At 42.8% G+C, this 22,206-nt stretch overlaps 1 protein-coding gene across 2 annotated transcripts; it reads right to left on the reverse strand.

Annotated features, from left to right (window-relative positions):
• Positions 1-246: 246 nt before the first annotated feature.
• TAF15 (TATA-box binding protein associated factor 15) lies at positions 247-20,128 on the reverse strand. Of its 2 annotated transcripts, XM_050321754.1 has the most exons (16): positions 20,006-20,128; positions 16,219-16,255; positions 15,171-15,219; positions 14,896-14,986; positions 14,700-14,817; positions 12,305-12,588; positions 11,372-11,486; positions 5,629-5,663; positions 5,006-5,038; positions 4,323-4,432; positions 3,659-3,788; positions 2,334-2,423; positions 1,279-1,363; positions 1,103-1,188; positions 903-1,005; positions 247-606 (listed from the first exon to the last, which is right to left on the reverse strand). In XM_050321754.1, the coding sequence occupies exons 1-16, from the start codon at positions 20,013-20,015 to the stop codon at positions 567-569; spliced, it is 1,416 nt and encodes a 471-aa protein (XP_050177711.1). In that variant the 5' UTR covers positions 20,016-20,128; the 3' UTR covers positions 247-566. The 2 variants fall into 2 exon arrangements, with proteins under 2 accessions (XP_050177711.1, XP_050177712.1); XM_050321755.1 differs by lacking the exons at positions 5,629-5,663; positions 16,219-16,255; positions 20,006-20,128 and having other exon boundaries at positions 14,700-14,986; positions 15,171-15,224.
• Positions 20,129-22,206: the final 2,078 nt, after the last annotated feature.

A 22,206-nucleotide genomic window follows, 5' to 3' on the forward strand; every position in this document is an offset into this window, starting at 1 on the left:
CAGCAGCACAGAGTTCTGTCTTAGATGGAATAGGAGAGAAGGGGACAAGTCTGCAAGTCTGGGAGAGAGGGCAAGGATAGCAAGGAGACACCAACTTAATTGCAGATCTTGTGAACACACAGAGCTCAGGTCAAAGCTGCAGTGCCATTCCAAACAAGGGCCTATTTACTGCTTAGGCCACGTCACAGGAACGCTGGGAATACGTAAGGAAACACATGCAACTGAAGTAATTGTGAAACAGTAGGATTTCACAAATAAAACAATCAGCATTTATTGTTGTATTACAAAACACTTCATATTTTGGCAATATTTTACAGTTTATCCTTTTCCTTCTTAGGACCTGTTGAAAAGGTATGGGGGGAAGAAAAGAGGAGAATGTTGAAATTAAGATTAAATTTCAATGTCTTGCTTAAAAAAAAAATCCTCCCAAACCACCCCAGTCCCTCCCACCAAAATAAAAATCTAGTTTCACTCAATTCCACTATCCAAAGAGGCCATGGGTGAAGCTGCAGGCAATTTCACTATCAAACGCATCAAGAAGACAAACAAAACATTCACAGTGGTCTTCAGTACGGTCTGTTGCGTTGATCATTTCTGAAATCATTTCTGGAAGGGAAAGAGAAAGTTATAAGCAAATGACAAGTTCAGCGAGTAACAAACAGTCCCTCCAGTCAAACATCTCCACGCTGATGTCTGTGTGTTGCTCTGTGTTTAGAGAGCCTCGTCCAAACACGCTCACAAAACACACTCAACTGACAAACTGGGTTGTTTTCTCCGGAAGCTCCTATCTGTAGTTCGTATTTTCATAGCAGAGTTGTGCCTGCACATGTAAACAACCCTTTTCCCACAGTCCCTCTCTCAGTCTCACAGTCTGTTTGCTCCACAGCCAAAGCACCTCTCACCTTCCTCCCATCTTGCCCCCATAGCCACCTCCCCGATCGCCGCCTCGGCCCCCGCGCCCTCGGTAGCCTCTTTCTCCTCCGTAGCCACCTCTGCCACGGAAATCTGGGGCAAAAAACAGACACGTTAGTCAAGTTTTGTGGAAAGATGCAGGTGACACCAACACTTGGAACACTTAAGAGATGTGGCTGCTTTTACACACCTCCTGGAGGACGTGAATCTTCTGGTCTGGGCTCACCGCACTGGTTGCAGGAGTTCCTGCGAGCGAAGTTCATGTTGCCACAGGACCTGGAACAGACAAAGATTCCCCAGACTGAGGTGGGAGGAGACTCCAAGGGCATACATGAAACACCCGTGCCCGATTAAAATGACACTTACGGGTTAGGACAAACCCAATCACCATTTTTGGGTTCCCCACTTCTACCCTGGAAGCCCCCACCTCTTCCATATCCACCTCGTGAACCTGCAAACAAAATTATAATCAGAATAAAGGAGGGGAAGTCTCTATGACCTGCACATGAGAAACGTTTATTAAGGACTGTCACTGGCTTTGGAACCCAAGTGACAGACAGACTTTTCAAGTGGAAGGAGTGTTTAATGAAAATGTATCGCCACTATTTATCATAAATTCTTTTTCAGCAGTAAAGGGAAACTTGATCTGCTTGAATTGGCAATGGGTAAATATAAACCCACTATGTGCATTAATAAAGTTTCAGGAAGATTTAACAATGTATAATGTCAGTTACATATGGCCAGACTTAGTCACAGAACAAAAATTTAACAAAAAGCTGTCTGGATTAATGCCAGGATGCCTCTGACACGAGCACAGGGACAACAAAGTTCTTGAAGAATCATTTTTAATCAGGTCTATCTGCCTGCTTTAAAAACTAAAATTTGTTGACAGCCACCGCCCAAAGCACGAAAATAGGAATGAATATCCAGTGGACTATTGACAAAACTGTACATGCAGAGAATCAAGGACTCTCTTTAATTAAAGGAGTCAGACATCCAACAGCTGCTCTGAGTCAGTAGCAGTTGAATAATGTACCCTGCTTAATACCAGCTGGAAACATCAGAGTATCTCAAGGCTTTGCTGTAACAAGCAAACACTCACTGGGAATTCACACCTATGTCTGTGGGACTGGTACAGCCTCAGCATCACTGCTACACTCTTTAAAAGCAACACTGAGACAAGATCTGGAGACTTTCCAGTTCTAAAGGAAAGCATAAATTCTGTGCTGTGCAAAAGAGATTACAGATTTGAGTTTACTTAACTTGGTTCAGTCCTTATTACTCCCTTTCCTGGCAGAATCCCAAAGGCTTGTATATTTGATGAATCACTGCTTCAAAGTCAGCTTCTCTTTCATAAATCAATCACAGCTAAGAAACATTTAACAACGCAAAAACAAGGATTCTACAGATTTTAGTCCCACCTCGGCGTCCTCCACCTCCACCTCCTCTCATGAATTCAGGCCTTCTAGTTGCAAAAGTGACTTTGATAACATTGCCATTGAATTCTTTTCCTGTGGAAGGAGAGGAAGGATCAACACAGCTCCCAACAACACAGCAGCAAGCCCAGGAGAGCAGATTTGCACACACAGACAGAACACAAAGCTCTTGAGATACACAGGGAGGCTGCAGTAAATCTCTTGGTTTTGAAAGCACTGGTCCAAAGGTGAGATGGTAAACACTGAGGTACTTGTTAGGCTCTCCATAAACCCACAGATATTTTAGTTTAAATGAGATCTGAAGGTTGCAGTTTAAACAGACATAAGAATGCTTAAAAGATTTCTGGCCATGTTCACGAATAACTAGTTTGGATGTTCAAACTCTGTAATTCCAAGGCAGGCAACAAGGCTTTTGTACCATTCAACAGCTAGCACAAAACTTAACCTCCAAGTGAGTGTATTTTAAAAGTTCATGTTTTTCAAAGTCTCAGTTCTTCATAGACACAACATTTATCACAGAGCAAACTGGACTGCACATGTGCCTTATATAGTCATATTTGCTTTACCCTCCTCAACAAAAGTCAATCTGCATTTTATATAGCAAAATATAACCATCAAACAGCATGCTGTGCCAGAATTTTTATGCAGTCTCATTTCACACCAGATGTAGAGTATGCCCCTTTGTTTCTACCCAATATCACTTAAATTCTGTGCACACATAAGGTGACAGGAGCAGGCACTTTGCCCTCACCCCCTCAAGCTTATTACTAACAGAATATCACTGTTATTTCCTGCATCAAGTCTGAAGAGTTTTACATCAATGTATTTCTGGGATAAGCCCATAATTTTAAAAACCCTTGTTCTTCACTGAGTATATACAGAGCACTCAGCACAAGTTGCCATAAACATTCCCAAACTCTAAAAATATCAATACTAACACCACAGCACCTCCAGCTGCTAACACAGATTACAGCTCTGTTGGTCTGTACAAGAAGTGACATGAACACCGTCTCTCATACTTTCTGCAGGGGGGCTGAGGTACAGCAGCAAATCCCCCCCAGTTTCATTACACATTTTTGGTCTAAACCACCAGCTGCTGTTTCACCAAATCAGAGAGAAATCCAGCACACAAAAGATCCCATGAAATATAGGTATTTAAGAAAAACACACACCACCCCCCCCCAAAAAAAACCACAAAATCAAAAGCCACATAAGTAGCAGCACGGGGTCCCCAATGAGGTCATTGATTTGTTTCTTCCACTGCCTGGTTAAATTCATAAACAGCAAAAAGAACAGGTGCTCTCACCCACCATCAAACCAGTCAATGGCTGCTTTAGCAGAAGGAGGGTCATCAAAAGATACTGTTGCTTCTCCCTTTGGTTTGCCAGTATCCTTGTCTGTGTAAAGATTTATCATAGGCTTGCCAGTCTTTTTGTTGGTCTGAAAAGAAAGGTTGTACAGTTGGCATAGGAGAAACACTGGTAAAGTCAGTTCAGGGAATAAACTAAGAGCTAACACTAAGTATCTTCAGAAAGAAGATTCTCTTGGAGCTGGCCTGCAGAAACTGAGGGATAGGACTGAGTGTTCTCCATGAAGTAATGATGGATGGGCTCAGTGTTAAAAAAAAATGAGGTCAAGTGCCCCAAAATCCTAATTTAGAACTGCAGAAACAGAAGCAGCAGCCACAGAACACAGAGGCACACATGTGAGGGTGTGTGAGGGTGGTACAATGGATAGGGTGTCAGGGTTATAAAGACTAAAGAAGGGGCACAAAGCAATCTAAATGTCAGTAGGAAAAAGGTGCTAGTGCTGCCAGCCTACAAATGAGCTGTCAGCTGGGAACTCAGATAAAATATTATCTACAACTGCTGGGGATTCAGAGTGAACTCTGCCTTGAATGATACCAGTACATTTCCAGCACGCCAGCTCCACAAATTCTCTTCCTTCTGACCAATGACTTCGCACTTCACATACCTTTATAATACCAATTTGTTTGAAATAGTCTGCCACTTGATCTGTTGAAACATCCTCCCCGAGTCCTTGCACAAAGATGGTGTTGTTATCAGAGTTGTCAGACTCTGAATCTATGGAAAAATAAGCTACATTTACCATGTGTTCCTGTGGTAGCAACAGCAGCAACATTCAAAGCTCAGCTCTGTGCTGCCCAGTAGCAGACCCTTAAATCCCAAGGACATCTTGTGTGAAATAAAGGATGGGCAGGGAGCATAATTTTGAATTTAACACCACCAGCTTCCAAAAGGCACGTGCAGCACCTTCAGATGCTGCAGCACATCAGAGAATACATTCAGGAGCTGACCAGCTGCCTGCCACACACCCAGCTTCTCCGTGCAGCTGGACATCCCAACCCATCAGAGCAGTGTGTGTTTTAAATAACACAAGCTTAGCAGAAGTGTGATGGCAGTGAAAGCAGCTGCTTGGCTCAGGCAAAGTTCATCAGCAAATTCTTACTTGCTGCACGAGCATCCAAAAATTCCCATGCACTTTAATAAAACACATTTCTTTCAAGGAAGACATGCTTTAGCTACATTTCTTTTGAGCCATGGGAATTGCAGCCACATCCATCTTTCTAGACATACATTTTAGAAGCAATGACCTAAGAGCTACAATCCACTCCCACTCACTGCTTGTTTTCTTACCAGCATCTGATCTCGGTCCATAATCCCTTTGACCTATGAAATGGATTTGAAAAAAAAAAAAAAGAAAGAAAAAAGACTATTTTTAGCAAAGCACTTTCAAGTGACATTTTTAGCAACAAGAAAATATATAAAGAATGTATGTAATGCATCTAAGATCTAAGACATTAACCAGAGACTTAGAGAATATTTAGATTTAAACGTTCAACAGAAGGTGTCTGTAGGACGTTAACGTGTTCTTTAACTTGCAGCATGTGGCAATTGCCACACTGATGCTGTGCTGGTGTTTGCTTGCAAATGCTGGTTGTCAGATCACCAAGCAGTTTCCCACTTTTTTTTTTTTTTCTACCTCTAGTACCATTCTAAGAAGCATTTGTAACAAAAATTAAAAAAAAAGAAAAGAAAAAAAAAATCCGGTGAACGTCACTGTCTCCACAAATTCTTTCATGCAATTTGACAAAAGTAGAAATCCAGTTTATTGCTACAAGTTTGGCTATTAAAACTCGTGAACACACCAGCCTCACCAAAACTCTTATAATGCTTCTACTAGATAGTAACAAGATATTGGTGGCTTTTAGATTTATAAAGAATTTCCACTGAAACATTTTTGGATACTCGGCACTTACCACCGTAATTTTTGAAGCCACCACGGTCACCACCACTGCAGAGGAAAAATTGAAGAAATGATTTCTTCCTTAAGTCTCTACATGCTGAGCCCAAGGCTCAATCTACAGTTAACTGATGACAAGTTGAGAGTTACTGTCTGGCAGCTAAAGCACCATCTCTATGTTCTCCTTGCTACCCCCTCACGTTCAAAGATTAAATTACATGAAGGTGAATAATCTCTCAGGGTGCTGCACTGGAGAAGAGAAGCCCTAAGGAGTATTTTAAACTAACCCATCCACATGTCGTTGGTTCAATACCTTCTCCCATCCCACAAGCCAAAATAAAAACTATTTTTGCTATTAAAAACTGGGGTTTAAACAAAAATGTTTTCGTGAAGGGCTTTAATTGTAGATGTTATTGCTACTTTTGGGATAATTAGTGCTTTAGTACTTTTCTAGAAGTAAAAAGAGCTAAAATTAATTAACCTCCATTGTTATGCATTTATATACAGGGGATAAATTAGCAGAATCAGCCATTCTCTGAGCAAGGGGCTGTGGGGACCTCCTGTACTACAGCACTGGACATTACAGAGAAGGTGTGTGTATGTGAGCTTCAAAAGCAGAGGCCGTGAAGTTTTATTTCATTCATTCTGAAACCTGTGGCACAAAATGTAGACCAAGTTAAGAGATTACACACATCAATTTTCAAAGGTTAGAAGGGGATTGAAACAGGTTGTTATGCCTCCAATTATGTGCATGAAAATAAACCCTCACTCTTTTCAGTGGAAAGGTTCGTACTTGCAGGACTTTTTCACAACAGCATTTTTAATTGCATTTATGTTATGAACACAATATAATCAATATTCAAAGCCTTCAGGAAAAATTCAACCACTGGATTTTTTAGAAGGTCAATAACCAAATGTCAGAAAGACTGTCTCATACTGTGCAACAACTGCCTGCTTGTCCTCCCTCACGTGGGGGGCAGAGCTGCCACCTGAAAATTTGGCAGGGTGACCTAATCCTGAGAGCTTTCACACAAGATAAAGGCAGTGTGAGCTCAAACCCTGTGGCAGAGGGATATTTCAGCCTCTGGAGCTGTTGCACCTCTTCACCAATGCACTTTATGACCAGAAGTCACTCCAGGTTTTAATTCTCTCTGCCCACACAGCACAGTCCAAACATACAAGCATCCAGCAAAAGGCAATGAAATAAAATTAGGGAGTAAGTTCTTTGGCACTCTGTCTGTCTGTTTGCTGTTACAGCAAATGCAAAGTCATGAATGGAAGGTGCTGATACTTAACATTTATGAAATAAAATCTGCCCACAGTGAGGAACAAAGAAATAAGGTTCCAACAGGTTGTTATCAAACCTGGATTAAGAGACATTCTTTGGAGGGTGGCTGACATTCTGTGACAGGACCTAGATGTTTGTCAAGACAGGTTACATTTCTACTGGGACTCTTCTTAAAATAAATTTTTTGCTGCAGATTTTAATGCTGTTCTACAAAAAAATATGAATGCTAAATTGCAGTGTCATTTACTCATAAGTAATTCACTCTGCTCAATAAAGAGGTAACATGAATGAATTTTATATGCAACATCAATGCCGGTCTTTACTTAAGGCTGGCTGTATTCAGTGATAAAAACACAATGGTGATCATAAAATTTACTGTAAATACCTTTCTGCCATCTCCAATTCACTTCAGCTAAAAAAAGAACTTCATTATGACACAACAATTTTTAATAGGATGCCCATTCTTCTGGGATTTTAACTCAGAAACAACAAGAGTGAATAACATCAACCATGGAAATGTTATCAAAGTTTTCCAACCCCAGAGTATAGTCCCAATTCATCAGGACAGCAATATCCACAACATGTTTTCTGATGTGAAATTATACAGCAGCAGAGACATAAATTAGAAAAACCCAACAATCTAAAACCGTACAGAAAATAAATTTTGTGTCAACAAATGCAGGAAGTGAGGATTTTGTAAGATGCTGGGGTAGAAATGTGCACCATGATTCTGTGAAGTGACAGCTGGATATGTAAGATGTACAGGAAGTCATAGTCCAATGCCCAATACCTGCCTCTGTGCTACAGTAATTCTGCACCCTGCACTAACAAGTGCAATCCATAATTTTTAATTAGCTTTAATTAATGTCTATAGAAATATGTTTTTGCCCAAGTATGTTTCAGCTTTGTCCCACATGACCAACCCAACAAACATCTGCATCAGTTCACTGACAGGTACCTTTGATGATGGATGAATGTTTTCCTACGTTTTTAAGTCACATTTTACATGTGATTTATAAAGCTGCACTGTGTCACCTTCCAGAGACTGCTGGGCAAAGCTACCCAAGATCCCCTGGAATCAGGTAGATATCCTGCAGCAGGTGAATTCAAACACAGAAACTGGCTGCAAGCAGCTGATGCCACAGTCTCAGATCCACCCCTCCCTGAGACTCAAAATTCAATCTCAGCAGCTGAATTGGTTCCCACATTATTGTCCTAAAACATGTGGAAAATAGAACTGCAGTGTTCCACAGCCCATTGCTTAACCAGGCCTGCAGACAGACAAAGAGACGGGTGACCAGATGGACTTTGGAGTTTTAACATTCTATATCAGAAACATGAACAGGCAGCTGAAACTCAGCAGTGCCGCTGACTAAGATAATAAATAAGAGACTGAACTGCAGGCAGCCAGAATATGATGAGGCACCACTCACAGAGACAAAAACCTGCTGCTGTGAAAGAAATGTCCAATGTTCTTTTCTCCTGTACTTAGTCACAGATTCATCATCACCTACTTGACTGTAAATGGAGTTCATCTGGATATTGCTTACTCCAGCTGGGAACAGCTCTTTAAATTAAAGGCACAGGTACATGGGGAGCTCAGCACAACAGAGACAAGAAATGCAGTTTTTTAAAAAAGTCATCAGATATTGGCAGAAGTAGCACTGAGAATTCAGGGACCAAATTTCAGCCTCCAACATGTCTCACCAAGTGTGCTGGAGTTACACATATCAGTGTATTTTTACAGACAAGAAGGGAATGCTTGGGGTACCAACAGTCGCTGACAGATGGCTTTTATTTCCCCTGCCTGTATTTGCCTCTGTTCATGTATTTCCAAAGCTCAAGCATACCTGCTACAAGTCAAAATATTAATTGTGAAGGCAAATCACACAGTGAAAAACATTTGCACGGAGCTGCAGTTTCTTTCTATCCCACTAATTCCCATTCCTAATAGCTGATACAACAATTAAGCTGCGTAGATAGCTTTTTTTTTAATAGTACATCCATATAAATCAGTACATGAGTTAAAAAACAATCTTTGATGAGCCAAGGGAGGATTTCTATGACAAATCCTAACACAATGATAAATCCTTCCCAAACTGCACCTCTGTAGTTCACCCCCACAGTTTGCATGAGCAGAGAGTCAAAGGCAAAGCTTCTTCCACCTGCTTTGTGTTGTTCCTGCATTTCCCGCTTACAGGCTTAACCAGAACAATTCAGTCCCACAATCACAGTAAGTAATTAATTCCTTATTTTTCAGATGAGGACTAACAAAAAGGTGACTAATCCTATAAGGAGGCTGAATTTCATTCTCATGACCTGCCTTCTAACCAGAAGATGACACTCTTCTACTATGAGTTTGAAAAGGAGAAAGCATGTTACTCCTTAGCCACAACACAAATTAGTGAGATCATCAATTTTTCAAGCTTCAAAGCAAAAGGGTGGGAAAATTCTATTAAAATCCCAAAAGATGCAACTCAAGACCATTAAAAAAATTATTCCACCCCTGGAAGTGTTCAAGGCCAGGTTGGATGGGGCTTGGAGCAACTTGGTCTAGTGGTCTAGTCAGATGACTAAACATGATTTCTTACCTTATTAGAGGTTATTTTCCCCTTGACTATACAGTTTGTTATTTAATTTGACCCTTTAGACTTTTCTAATAGGCGTGTCTGGTAAACTAGGTATGTCAGCAGCAGAATCCTCTGTCATAATTATGCAAGAAGACTGAATAAACACATCTGAACACTGTAGTTTCAGCAAATTTCCACTACAGATGCTATTAAAGACCCCACCACTTAGCAGAAGCAGACAGAATTCCTAATAAAGGCCTTCCCACTTTGCTATATTTCCCCCCACTTCTCCATTCACCTCCCCCTTTTCCTTCTTTTGGCTTCCAAGCCCACTGAAGGAAGGACTATGATCTGCATTGGATGTGTGACCAAAAGTTTTCCTACATTTTGGAAAAACATGGGAAGAGGCTTTATTTTTACAGACATTAATTCGTCTTTCTTAATCTTGCAAAGACCCAAGTTTGTTTTGAAGTGACAAAATCTAAACAGTGTGTTTTTTGAAGCTCACATTCATTCCTCTTGTTGGAAAGGGCTCAGCTAGAAATGGATTTTTTTAAAAATCCAGGTTTTCTCACGGGAATATGGAAAACCTTCATCCACACAGAAAATCTAATTTAAAAGAAGTAGTTCAGTTTTAACTGAAAATAAACTTAGAAATTATTCTGCTAGTTAAGTTTATATTATATAAGGTACTATATATTACAGAATTTTGTATTACATACATTTATGTTTATTTATATATATTTATCACATATAATTTTTATGTTTATTATATGAAGTATGACAGAAAAATTATGCATTATGTTTATATTATATAAAACCCAGCAAGCATAAAATAACTATTGATATGCTCTTGTCATTGTGCTATCACACCTATTTAGGTAGGGTCCACCTACATCCCTAAAACAAACCATGAAGTACAATTAGGGAGCAGCAGGCAAATTTTATATATGATTTAAAAATATATCATTTTTAAAAGTACCCAAGTATTGGATTATTTTATTTAAATTAGATCAGCTCCAACACACAGCACTGTATAATTACAGCAGATTTTATCTGGAGTTTAGCAATAACCCAGAGCTGTGCAGCCCTTTGAAGGGCTGACAAGCAACACCTCAAAGCTCACTTGAAGCTTTGACGTTCTTGCCCTGCACCAGTGAACATTCTGCACCCTCAACCATTTCAGAGGCACACAAAGGGGAGCCAGTTGGGAGAGTTTATTAATAAATTATATGTCATATGGCCTGATTCAGCAGGCTTTAAAGCAAAGGTCTCAGACCTTTCCATGAAATCATCTGCAAGCACAAAATTAAGTATGTGCATAAATTTTCTTAGCCTAAGGCAATTGATAAAGGGGTGACAGCACTGTTAGTATTTCAAATCTACCCAAAATAAATGTGTTTAGACTGACAGCTAAATCAATAATAAAAAATGTGTTTTAATAATACATAGAAGTATAAAAGAGAACTGCAAAACCAGCAAAGAACAGGTAACGTTACTACTAAATTATTCCTATTACTGCGAAGTCAAAATACTTCCCTGCTAAAATGTGAGCTACCTTAGCTATGAATTTATAAAACTTTCTTGATCCCTGGCTGTTGGTTTTCTTGTCATTGAAAACAAGGGATGGGCTGGGGCAGTTTTTGTGTTGCAGCTCATGCAAACAAAATGTGTCAGAACAATTAAATGCTTGGTCTCAATCTACCTGAGCCTAAGAGCTCTTCCTGTGCAAAATGCATTTCTGTGCAGTGCAGAAAGGTTTGATTTTAGAAACCTTCCACTTTTGGAAACATAAATCCAAATCACTTTAGGAATAGCCATATAGTAAACAGAAATTAAAAGCAGCTAAATCGTAATAAACAAGGGTAAGGAACTGCAGGCACTGGAAGGAGATCACTTACCTATATCCAGACATATGACCTCTTCCATCCATGTCATAGCCCCCTCTACCTCCTCCCTGTGACCCGCCATATCCTCTATTATCTTCTCCATACCTACTCTTTTCACGTCGATCATCTGGAACAACGAGTAAAACAAAGCATGAGTAAACTGTGCAGACTGCAGTGCATGAAAACTCACACCCTTCAATTCCCCTCCCTCTCCATTAAGTCTGCCATTTAAATCTGAAAAGGTATCAACGCCTAAATCTCCCTTACATCATCTGTGCCACAAAGCAACTGGAAAAAATAACCCCCAAACAAACTTTGCTCCACTATCTCCCTTGGCTTCCAGGGTCACAAGGTAAATTAGAATGCAAACACTCAGTAATTACACTCCATTTTCCAAACATTAAACACATATTGTCTAAAATATACTTTTCATCTGACTTCCATACAGCCTTCCCAGTTTGCAAAAGACATCAGTGAAGACAGAACAGGGATAAATAGAGTGGGTTGTGCTGCTGGTGTGAAGTTTCTGCAAAAAAAAAAAGGCTTCATCTTGAAGTTCTTCTATCTCAGAATTCACCTACACAGCATAAAGCTGGAATGTGAAGTGCAAAAGCTCTTCATGACTGATCAAGACATGTCACCCTCATGCAGGAAGAAGGTTCAAAATAGCTCAGGAAGAAAATTCCATTTAGGATTTGCAGAACACAGGGATTCTGCAAGGCTGCCTCTAACATACGCAGACGCAACCATTTTGGGGCCCCAAAAGTTTTTCACCTCTGCATAAAGCTTTGAAAGCCTTAACAAAAATAAAACACCCCCCAAGAGTATCAATAAAGGAGCTTTAACTATTCACCAAATAACTGCCTGTGGAAGGAAATCCAACTATTTCACAGTGTCTCTGTTCAGTGTTATTAGCCAATACTGCATTCAACCTGTGAATTTTACCTTGGTTGTTGTGGCTATAGCTTCCCTTCTGAGACTGGTAGGATTGCTGAGAGTGGCCATATGAGCTTTGGTGCTGGTTATAGCCTGACTTTTGGTCATATGAGCTCTGGTGGCCATAGCCCGACTGCTGGTCATATGAGCCCTGGTGGCCATAGCCGGACTGCTGGTCGTATGAGCTTGACTGCTGGTCGTAAGAGTCTTGGTTCTGTCCATAGCTTGACTGCTGGTCATAAGAGCTTTGGTGCTGACCATAGTTTGACTTTTGTTCATAAGAGCCTCTTCCACTTAAAACAAACAGAATTTGAATTAATAGCTAAATGTTCACAGAACAGAGAGCAAAGTAATGGTTGAAAATTCATGACATGGCTAAAAATTTCCTGGTCACAGTTACCTCATTACTGGCATATGGATATGGAAATACTCTGTCTCATCTCTGCTGGCATATTATCTGGCTTCCTCAGTTTCCACTGTGAAGGTAACTTAAAAGCATCCCTCCTTTCACATATCCCAGTACAACACTCGCTTTCTCCCCTCTCCCCAGTACCATAAATGGTTGATGGAGAGCCCGTGACCTGCTAAACACCAAATCCTTCTCTGTGGAACTGCAGGGCAGAGCCTCAGTGCTCAGCTCCTGCTGTACTGTACAGCTGAGACTTGCTGCCTGAGAACTCCCAAATCCCCGACTTTGCTTTCACTGCTTCACCACCTCTCTTCTTCTGGGCATTCTACCATTTGTCAAGAGCTTTTCTAACTCCTGTGATGGTCTTTAATACACTTGTAAGTTCTTCTTCCTTTAGTGCCATCTACACCCCACCCATCTTCATCAAGAACACGGTCCAGTAGCACATCCAGGATATTTCCAACACAGTGCAGCTCCACATTCCATGAGGGAGTCGTAAATCTTCTCTGACTAATAACTTTAGAGAAACCCCAAGGGAATCTCACCTACACCACACTTCCCTAGGCTACTTCAGCTTCCAAAGCAGAAACAGAAGCATTCTGAAAATCTAGATTTATGGGAGGACAGTTCCATTTGGGTTACCCTTTCATAGCAAGACATAATATGGATTTATGAGAAAGAAATTGCATCCAGGGAACACTGGCTGTTACTCATTCCTTTGTGTTCCCTCAGGTACTTAGTTGTGCCTTAACTGTCTTATTTTTTCTGTAACTGAAAATAAATCTCTGAGCTCTGCCATCCTTTTGTCTCTTCCTCCTCTCTCCTTCCATCCTTTTTCAAAAGATGAGGCACTAGATCTGTCCCTCTCCAGTCCTCGGGTCAAAATAGCTCAGAAAAAGAAAAAAAATTCCAGAGCCTACAGAAAGTTTCCACCAGCTTTTCAAAGCATTTTAAGATCCAGTCCATTGGGTCCAACCAATCTCAAAATATCCCATCTGTGTAAATGCCATCTAATCTGCTCTCTCCCAGTCCTAACCTAGATCTCAGCTTTAACCTTGCTAATCCCAGTGGTAAACAGATTGTGAAGATTTTTATTAATATCTTCACTTCAAAAAGGTCAGCTCTGCTTCAGCCTTTGCACCATCCCCAACGAAGGAGGCATCACTGACAGCATCCACTATTTGCTGTTTACCTTCCCTCCCTTCACATGTGACAGCTACAATTTTGTGTCCACCCTTTCCAAAGCTGCTATCATTTAATTTCTCAGTTTCTTCTTATTTGTTACAGCCACACATCAAAAAGGGGAAGTTAGGTTGTGTTTTCCAACACACTCTCAAAGTTGTATCATTAAAACTGAATCAAATACAACCATCACTTAACAAGTCAAACACATCTGCAACAGCACAGTTCTGGATCAGAGTGCAGCACTTGCATTTGCACACTGAAGTCACTGATGAGGATGTAAAACCACAATGTTTTCAGAATTCTACTCAGTTGCCAAAACAAAAGTTAATTCTTAAATTACATTTTTGAATCCTTTATTCTTCTTGCATCAAGAGAAGGCATTCTGAGCCAGATAAGCAGCCTGCAATCTGAGAACAGCTACAAGTTTCCTTGCTAACAGCTTATTTGAAGTGAATAAAAGAGCCCTGGAAGTTTATGCAGAAGAATGTGATTGTAAAGGTATTTGTTTTGTCTTTTTCCTAATCAAAATACTCCTTGAAGTCTATTCTTCATTGCAACCATTATCCAAAGACTTTCCAAAGTGTATGTCCTCATAAAGCTGGATTTCAAAACTACATCCATCCTCATACAAAGAAATATTCTTCCTGTACCTCCTGATCTTCCAGGCATTAAAAATGTCTTAAGACTGTGGATTTTCAAATATTTGCCTTTTTTAGCAATGACATCAGGAAATTTGCTATAGCTCTATTTAAGAATGTACAACTGCTAGACATTATTTTAAAGAGATACTGGTAAACTCTGCTTCCTTACCCTCTAGATGACCCTTTCTGCTGCCCCTGGCTGCCATAAGACTGCTGGTTGTATGAGCTCTGGTTCTGATTTTCATAATTGGATTCATCATCGTATCCCTGGGAATCTTGTCCGTAACCTGGAAATCGAGGAAGAAAATTTTTAGTCAATATTCACCTTTTAATTCCTGCCAATGAATGTAACAAGCTAGCCAAACCTGATTGATTTTGTCCATAGTTCCCATGATAGCTTCCATAGTTCTGTCCATAGGAGGAATTGTCTCCACTCTGCCCATAACCAGAATATCCCTGTAATTTCAAGAATGTACTCAAATAAGTGTAACTTCCACAGCAGGTAATTACAGTGTTCCTTGGCCAGACACAACTGCAAACATCAAGCACAGCTGGGAATGGAATTCTTCCTGGCCCAGGAACAATTATTTTCACCCAAGGAACATCTGCTTTGAAAGACATGGTGTTTATTTCAACATACCTGTCCTTGTCCATAATTCTGACTGCTCTGATTGCCATAGGACGAGTAGCTGTAAGAGAAAAATGCATTTAGGACATGCTTACAGTGCCCTCCACGTAGGCTGGAAAGTAAAGGTACTTTTGGTGTCATTTTAAGTTTCTCTTTGTTCCAAAATAGGTGTTTAATCAGAGTACTGCAGTTGCAGGCACTTCAGAACCGCATCAATGAACTAATTGTTTCCACAATTAGTCCTTGACTGTCAGAAGCCAGAAGAGTTTATTTTAATTTCTGCTGCATTTCAAGCATAAATTTAAACTACATGAAAGCTGGGTTTACTGTAATTTGACAGATTCTTCAGAATCTCAGAAAACTTTATATAAAACAAAGGGCCCTTATGTTTTTCAGTACATTCTTAGAGAGTCAATTTTATTTTAATTCCTGTCTGTTTGGTATTTGTTGAGCTATCCCAACAATAACACCACCATCAAAACCCACTCTAGTTTTATATTACACTTACTCATTATTCTGCCACTTCAAACCTTCATGAACTGACAGAAGAACCGTGTGCTGAAACTCATCGTGCTCAGACACAAATCCAAACTGTGCTACATGCACAGAACCTTGTGATTTTCATTAGCACACTCAGCATTAGCTGTGATTTTCACACTTCCATAAAAACATTTGTTTCCCTGATTAAAATACGCCCCCAAATTGCAGCTTTGGGCCATGTAATAAATATAACAACCTCTGACTAAAATCTTGGTGAACAGCTTAAGGCAGTCGCATGAAAAATATTTCCCTATATTCATATTTCAAAAGTTCTATTACAAGATGTCATTTCAATTTACATCTGATTATTGTCTTCTCTTCAGGAATACAGACTGTTTTTTTCTTGTTTTATTAGACACCTTGATAAAGGTTCAGCTTCAAGCTTTCTGCACCCATAACTCCAAAAACATATCAACGCTCCATCATGCCTGAAGATTCAATCATCATGTTGGGAATATTAAATGGTCTTTTATTTTGCAGGTGTATTTGCTAACAGCAAAAAAACCAACCCCACACATACCTCTGTTGGCCCCCAGACTGACTGTAACTTCCAGAATCTAGAAAAAGAAACAAGTCACATTGAGAATTTCCATTTAATGTTTTAGTCCTTTACTTAGAACAAGAGGAAAACAATTTGGGGAGAGGGAGAAAGGTTCAAGTGCACTGGATAATGTAACTGCTTTCCCTGCAGAGTGAGACAGCTTCCTCTTTATTAAGAGAAAATGTTAAGACTGGGATGACAGGAGCACAGGGTGTGGGGGACAAGACACAGCTACAGCCACTCGGAACTGTCCTCTTTGAAAGACCTGAATTCCACTTTCAAGGCGTCTCTTCAAATATCTGGGACTGCACAACCCCTCTAATGGCTATGGAATATGGTGCCATCATCAATGGGCAGAATGCAGCAGCTTAATTAATCAAGCAAAGCTAAGTAGGTCAGTCTGCTGAACACCTTTTTAAGATGCCCTAAGAAAGCTCTGCCCAGCAAAAGGGCACAGGCACGGGCAGGATCTGGAGAAATCAGGGATGGAGGAGCCGTGACAATTCCCTTTGCTCATAGTGCAAAAGGAAAAACGCTGCTGAGAGCCCAGCAGCACGTGACAGATGCAGCCACACAGAACACACACACATTGCTGCTCCATCAGAATTCCCACTGTCAGGAGCAGGCTCCAGCTCTCCAGAGGTACCTCACGGCCCCTGCTGTGGGACCTCTGCACTGCACGGGCTCTCTAAACTCACTTTCTATGCAGGAGCCCCAATTTCCTTGAAATTCCTACCTTCTTGTCAAAACACAAACACCTTCTCCCTGTCTCTACCAGCCTCCCCAGTACTGTCACTCTGGATAACAGTCCTGCAATTTTTCTGTTCCTTTCAAATCACTTAATGAATTTCCATAAACACTGTGGTGCTGTGGTCTAATAAAAGCTATCAGGAAGTTCTCTGTTTTCATCCCTATTTTCAGTCTTTCCCCCACGTTCTCTCTCCAAGCTCTACACCCAGAACTGCCTAAAAAGCTGACACTGAGAATTAATTACAATGCAGGGTAAATGTCATAAATGACTATAATCATTTTCCAATCGAAGCACTCATCAAATTGCTGAATCTGCTCATTATCCCTCCCTCAGCAGGTAATAAATCCAATCCTGCCAGTGCTTACACGTACAGTTAAACACAGGTCTGATGAGGGCATCACCTGAGGTGAGGATGTGAGATGAGGGTATCAACTGAGCTGTTCAGACATGAAGCAGCATTTTTAGTGGTAAAGTATCTCCTCAAAGCAACACAAAGTATCAAATTTCGTATTCTGTAACAGAAACATTTACCAAAAGCTAAGATGAGATGAAATAATGTTTCATTTCACGTCCTATAAAGCAGTTGCAATCAAACGTGAAATATTCTCCTCCTTTTGCACTGCTACACAAATATTTCACTATTTTCCATATTGAAAGGCAATCAAACCCCCAGTGTAGATGTGCAACTCAAGTTTATTGTTTTAATGAAAGGTAAAATTTTTACATAGTTTCAATTTAAACCATCACAAAGATCACTATTAAATAGGTAACCACATTTTGAAGCACGCTTATGGTTTAATTCTAAAATTTACGTGCCATTAATGCTGCTAATTAAAGCAAAGGATATTAATGGTTGTATCAGAAAGAATTCTTGAGTGAGGAAGTAACTAGTTATAAACCCAAGGACTACATTTAATCTCCTGAGCTTCTCCCTAACAAACTTCTGCCAAACCAAAACACTCTGGGAAAAGTCTGAAAGCAATCAGATAAGGAGCCTGTAAAATATGAAAACGCAGAATCAGAGGAATTTCCTTTATTTATAAATTTTTCTACATCCTCTGTTGGACCTCTCACAGATTTCTGATCAATTTATTTTCGTGGGCTCAAGGGGAACAAGAGTCTGTAAATATTTTTTGAAATGAGCTTATTCTGGAAATTCCTGGATACACGTTTTTACTGACTGTTTGAAAAGCTCACGGAAAAATTTCCTGTGGATGAAGTGGGGCATAGGACACTAATCTCCTTGCAAGGCTCAGAGAGTGCATTCCTCTTAGAAGAATCTGCTGTGTACATTTGAAAACTAAGGTTCTTATATGATGTCATTTATATAAAGAAGCAGCATTGCTTTTCAATATTCTCACCAGAAGAAGAACCTCATGTTTGGACATCAGAGGAAAAAATAGGAGACAGGTTGCTTGACTGGTCAGTAGTTGAGGCATGGAGAGAGAGTGGGTTTAGTTTACTGCCAAGCTTTACACATTTAGTAGAAAAATCATTATTTGGACTCATTTTCGTAGCTTTGGACACATTTACTTTCCATGGTAAACAACTGCTCCTTGCCTTGAAGGATTCCTTTAACACACCTTGCTTTGTTTGTCTTGTCTATCACTCACACTTGCAAGCTGACACAACACCAAAACGGCTCGACCCTAACAAAACATGGCTCGCTCCACAAAGCACACACGGCCTTGGAATTCCTCCTCCCACTCTGGGATACACTGCTATCCACGGCTCGGCAGGAGCAGCGCTGCTGGAGGGACCCAAACATCCAACCTCGAAGGGGATGAGGAAAGAGCACCAGAACACGCTCGCAGAGGCCCCAGGAGAAGCTGGGCTGTGTCAGGTCACCCGGGACAGCAGATCCTGCCTCCCTGCTCAACTAAATCCTCTGCTGGAAAACAATCACAGCCTACATTCCATGGGGGTGCTGATCCACACAAACCAGGCTGTGGGGAGTGGTAGAACCCAAAACAGGGTTCACATCTCACACGGGATGAGGGGGGAACACAACCCAAATTGGGGGTTCTGACAATGGAACAGCCATGACCCAAAAAGGGGGTGATTATATATGGCAGGGTACACGACCCAAAGGGAGGTCCACATCTCACACTGGGATGGAGTGGGGTGGGAACTGCAAGCAGGGGTCCACGCGGGGGAAGGACCATGACCCACAAGGGGGGGCTTACATTTCACACCACAGGGATAAAACACCACGACCCAAAACGGGAAGGGGGGCCTGCAGCATGGGGCATGAACCAAAATGGGGTCCACATCTCATACCGTGGGGAGTACGGGGGGAACACAACCCCAAGCGGGGGGTCTACACCAAGGAAGGATGATGAGCCACAAGGGGGACATTTAACATCTCACACGGAGTAGTACACGACCTAAACAGAGGAGCCTGCACTGGGAGGCACGAACCAAAACAGGGTCCGCACCTCACACCTGAGGGGGCACAAAACCCTAAGTGGGGGGCTTAAACTGCAGGGCATGAACAAAAATGGGGTCCACACCTCACACCGGGGGCACAGCCCAAAGGAGGGGGCTCACACGAGCAGGAGGGGGCCTAGACCCCAAAGGGGGGCTGCATCCCAAGGGGATGGGGACCCCAAGGGGACTCTGCCCCTTCGCCCCCACCCCGCAGTCGCGACACGGGGGGCGCGCGCCTGGCCACGCCCCCCGCGATGAAGGGGGCGTGGCCCGCGCGGCTCGCGCAGCGGGGGCTCCCCGGGGAGGGGGCGTGGCCTCTGCCGAAGGGGGCGTGTCCACGGGGGCCACCGGCGGGGGGGCGTGTCCCCCCTCCCCCTCACCGAGCCGGGGAAAGAGGGGGGCGTGAGGCGAAAGCGAGCGCGTCCGTCCCCCACACACAGCCCTTCACGTATAACATGGCCGCGGGCCTTTCCCACCTGCGCCACATGGCCGCTGGCTTTCCCGCCCTCCCACCGCGCCCGCAAGCGGACCCGCCGCCGATGCGCGGATGAGGGCCCGGCGGGGGGGGGAGCTGTCGGCACCTACCCGAAGCCATGGCGGCGGCGCTGAGGGGGCGGCGGGAGCGGAGGGAGCGCAGGGACCGACCCGCCCGCCGCGCCGGCCGCGCGCACACTGAGGCACCCGCAGCTCGCGCGGACTGCGGGGCCCGCCGGCCAATCGGCGCGCGCGGCGCCTACCACTCACCGCCCGGCTGGGGGGGGGGGAACGGGAGCGAGAAGGGCCGTGCCAAAGCACAGCGGGCGGGGGGGGGGTGGTGGTGTTTGAGGGATGTGCGCGCACAACGGGAATGGCGTGAAAGGAATGAATTAGTTTAATTAATACGTGCTCAGGGTGATCACAGGGAGATAATGGGGCTGTGCGCCCCGGCTTTTCGCCCCTCCCCGGCCTCCTAGCCCCGCGGTTCCCTCGCGGCGCCCCGGTTGTGCATCCCCGTTTGTGGCAGATGCTGAATGGAGTTCAAAGAAGACATCAGAAATCTGGGTTCTAAAGGGAGGGAACAAAGTGGTTTGGCAGGGTTTCTGGCTATCTTTAAAAAAGGGCAAATGTCAGCTTGGAGAATGCTCTAAAGAAAGGGGTCATGAGCTTGGGAGCCACTTCTATGAAACACGAAGGTTTGCTTCAGAGAGGAGGAGTGATGAACTGAGGAGACAGCAAAAGCAACGCTGATTGTTTAATCTCATTATTTCTATAAGTTGTATTTCTTGTTTCAGATCAAGGTGCCTTCTTGTGGGAGTTGGGAAGTTAGCAGTTGTGGCTTTCTGTCTAGGGAAAGTGTGCACATGCCTCAGCCAAGGAACAGCGAGGTTTTACCCTGTTTTTATTTTCAAAGGCGGTGAGGAGCCTTCTCTGATTTCAGCTGAATGTTTTGAGCAGATTTGCAGAGAAGTTGGGCTGTTTCTTCCCCCTCCAGGCGTAGCAGCAGGAGGCAAATCCCACTGCCACAGCCGAAAATAAGTTTCTGCAAAACAGGCAGTGACTGGAATGATTAATTAAAAAAAAAAAAAAAAAAAAAGGAGAGAGTTGATCTCCCTGCCTGTCTTTTGGCTTCTCCTTGAGAAACTTCATCTCGTCCAGCCATGACATTTTGTCCTGTGCCATAAGCCTTCCTGTGACAACCTGGGACCTCACAAAGGCTGCCTGTGCAATGTTGGGATTAGGAGAGATCCCAAACAGTGCTCCATAGCCAGGGGAGGTGGAGGGATCTTTTGCTCTAGGAGAGCCTCTCAGTGTTTGTGCATTTCTTAGGGACTGAAGGATTCTCATAAATGGAAACTGGAATTAGTTGAGAGTTACAAGCTCGTGTGTCTGTCTGTCTGCTGATAGATCTGTGCTGTGTTCTCCTGTGGCTCCCAGTCAAAAACTTTGAAGCTGGGATGTGGAACAGACATCAGCCCCCCAACCCTCTGCTCTTCCCCCTTGGCTGGAAAACCGCAGAGTTCACAGAATCAGAATCATTGAGGCTGGAAAGGACCTCTGGAGATCGTCCAGTCCAGTCCCCCTGCCAAGGCAGGGTCACCCAGAGCAGGTGACACAGGAACGTGTCCAGGTGGGATGCATGGTGTCAACAGCTTTTCTCCTTTTGTACAAATATAGTCTTTTTCTACCACAATATCCACAGCTCCATCCCCAAATCTCCTCCAACTATGAACTCAAGAACAGATAGGATTGTTGTGGTCAGTGCTGACCATGTATGTAAAGCCAGCCAGTGATCATGACCACAGGGAATGATTTGCCTTGGAGGGATCAGATTAAGTTCTCCCTAGCCCATCATCTCCCTGTGAAACCTGCAAGAACTTTGGTATCTTCATTTCTGAGCTGCCAATTCCTCTCCTAAATCTGACTGAAACTGGCCAAGCGATTAAGCCAATATTGCTGGGGAATCAAAGACAGACACAGAACATGAGCCTCATGCAGGTTCAGCCTGGTTTGAGCACACAGATGTGGAGGAGGGATGTCCCTCCATTTCCTCCAGCACAGGTGGGAAGTGTGGTGTGGACACTCCTCTCCACCTCTGTCTGTCACACCTGAAGGGAAACACTTGTTCTGTGTCCAGTTCCACAATTCAGGGAGGATATTGAGGGATTGGAGCTAGTCCAGGGAAGGGCAATGAAACTGGTGAAGGGTCTGGAGCACAAGGCTGATGAGGAGATGCTGAGGGGGCTCAGCCTGGAGAAGAGGAGGCTCAGAGGGACCTTCTCTCTCTAAAACTCCCTGACAGGAGGTTG

Source organism: Myiozetetes cayanensis, unplaced genomic scaffold, assembly GCF_022539395.1.
Source record: "Myiozetetes cayanensis isolate MyiCay16 unplaced genomic scaffold, myiCay2020 scf27, whole genome shotgun sequence".
NCBI classification, from domain to species: domain Eukaryota; kingdom Metazoa; phylum Chordata; class Aves; order Passeriformes; family Tyrannidae; genus Myiozetetes; species Myiozetetes cayanensis.

Excerpts from the sequence above, each read along its gene's own strand:
- TAF15 (XM_050321754.1), bottom strand. Across the intron at positions 5,039-5,628 it reads TGGCTTCAAAAATTACGGTG|GTCAAAGGGATTATGGACCG; the intron begins GTAAGTGCCGAG and ends TCCATTTCATAG. Across the intron at positions 1,189-1,278 it reads GATTGGGTTTGTCCTAACCC|GTCCTGTGGCAACATGAACT; the intron begins GTAAGTGTCATT and ends TGTCTGTTCCAG.